A 2,003-nucleotide genomic window follows, 5' to 3' on the forward strand; every position below is an offset into this window, starting at 1 on the left:
TTTAACAAATGATGAACTAAAAATACATCAAAGACGACATACTGGAGAGAAACCTTACAGCTGCGTAGTTTGTGGAAAAGACTTTTTAACAAATGATGAACTAAAAATACATCAAAGACGACATACTGGAGAGAAACCTTACTGTTGTGCAATTTGTGGAAAATACTTTAAAAAAAATTCTGAATTAAAACTGCATCAAAGAACACACACTGGAGAGAAGCCTTATCATTGTGATGTTTGTGGGAAACAGTTTGGATGTAACTCTAACTTAAAAAATCATAAAAGAATACATACTGGGGAGAAACCATATAGTTGTGAAGTGCGTGGAAAACAATTTGGAAGCACCTCTAACTTGAAACAACATCAAAGAATACACACTGGGGAGAAACCTCACTGTTGTGCAATTTGTGGAAAATACTTTAAAAAAAATGCTGAATTAAAACTGCATCAAAGAACACACACTGGAGAGAAACCTTACCATTGTGATGTTTGTGGAAAACAGTTTGGATGTAACTCTAACTTAAAAAATCATAAAAGAATACATACTGGGGAGAAACCATATAGTTGTGAAGTGTGTGGAAATCAATTTACAACAAACCGTTCCTTAAAATATCATCAAAGGATACATACTGGGGAGAAACCTCACTGTTGTGGAATTTGTGAAAAATACTTTAGAACAAATGCTGAATTAAAACTGCATCAAAGAACACACACTGGAGAGAAACCTTACCATTGTGATGTTTGTGGAAAACAGTTTGGATGTAACTCTAACTTTAAAAATCATAAAAGAATACATACTGGGGAGAAACCATATAGTTGTGAAGTGTGTGGAAAACAATTTGGAAGCACCTCTAACTTGAAACAACATCAAAGAATACACACTGGGAAGAAACCTTAAAGTTTTATGATTTGTAAAAAATAATTTTGAAGTAACTGTAACTATAAACTATACATTTGTGGTCTATGTGTAATAGAATATTAAAGTGATTTAAAAATGTATCAGAAAATACACATTGGTCAGAAACCTTACAGTTGTGCAGCTTGTGTAAAATGCTGGGACAAATTGATGTTTAAAAATATATAAAATAATACGAAATGCAGAGAACAGTTGTGCAGGTTGTGGAAAAGATGTTGGAACAAAAACTGAAGTAAAACCATATAAGACAAGATATGTATTAATGTCTGTTGATATGTTAATAGGACAAATTATTAAAAGATTTTGTGATAAACAGCCACCTGAAGTATGAATAAATACTATATTGTACTCGTATAACCTGAAGACCTGTCAAAGATATTATATTTTACTCACATAACCTGTAATCCTGTCAAAATACTATATTGTACTCGCATAACCTGAAGACCTGTCAAAGATATTATATTTTACTTTCATAACCTGTAATCCTGTCAAAAATACTATATTGTACTTGCATAACCTGAAGACCTGTCAAAGATATTATATTTTACTCGCATAACCTGTAATCCTGTCAAAAATACTATATTGTACTCCCATAATCTGTAGACCCGTCAAAAATATTTTTTTATACTCACATAACCTGTGGACTTGTCAAAGATACTATATTGTACTCCCATAATCTGTAGACTCGTCAAAAATATTTTTTTGTACCCAAATAACATGTAGACTTGTCACAAATACAATATTGTACTCCCATAACATGTAGACCTGTCAAAAAATACTATTTTGTACTCCCACAACCAGTATACACATCAAAAATACTATATAGTACTTGCATATCCTGTAGACCTGTCAAAGATACTATATTGTACTCAAATAACATATAGACTCGTCAAAAATACAATATTGTACTCCCATAACATGTAGACCTGTCAAAAAATACTATTTTGTACTCCCATAACCTGTATACCCATCAAAAATACTATATAGTACTTGCATATCCTGTAGACCTGTCAAAGATACTATATTGTACTCCCATAACCTGTAGACCTGTCAAAAATACTATATTGTACTCAAATAACATGTAGAC

General features: G+C 31.8%; 1 protein-coding gene across 1 annotated transcript; it reads left to right on the forward strand.

Moving 5' to 3' along the window:
• Position 1: 1 nt before the first annotated feature.
• On the forward strand, positions 2–1,270 carry LOC106475956 (zinc finger protein 2-like; the record flags this gene model as incomplete). The annotated part of the gene is made up of 1 exon (XM_022379954.1): positions 2–1,270. A coding segment is annotated over one exon (897 nt), but the record flags the coding sequence as incomplete, so codon positions are not given.
• Positions 1,271–2,003: the final 733 nt, after the last annotated feature.

Source organism: Limulus polyphemus, unplaced genomic scaffold, assembly GCF_000517525.1.
Source record: "Limulus polyphemus unplaced genomic scaffold, Limulus_polyphemus-2.1.2 Scaffold9511, whole genome shotgun sequence".
Classification (NCBI taxonomy): Eukaryota; Metazoa; Arthropoda; class Merostomata; order Xiphosura; family Limulidae; genus Limulus; species Limulus polyphemus.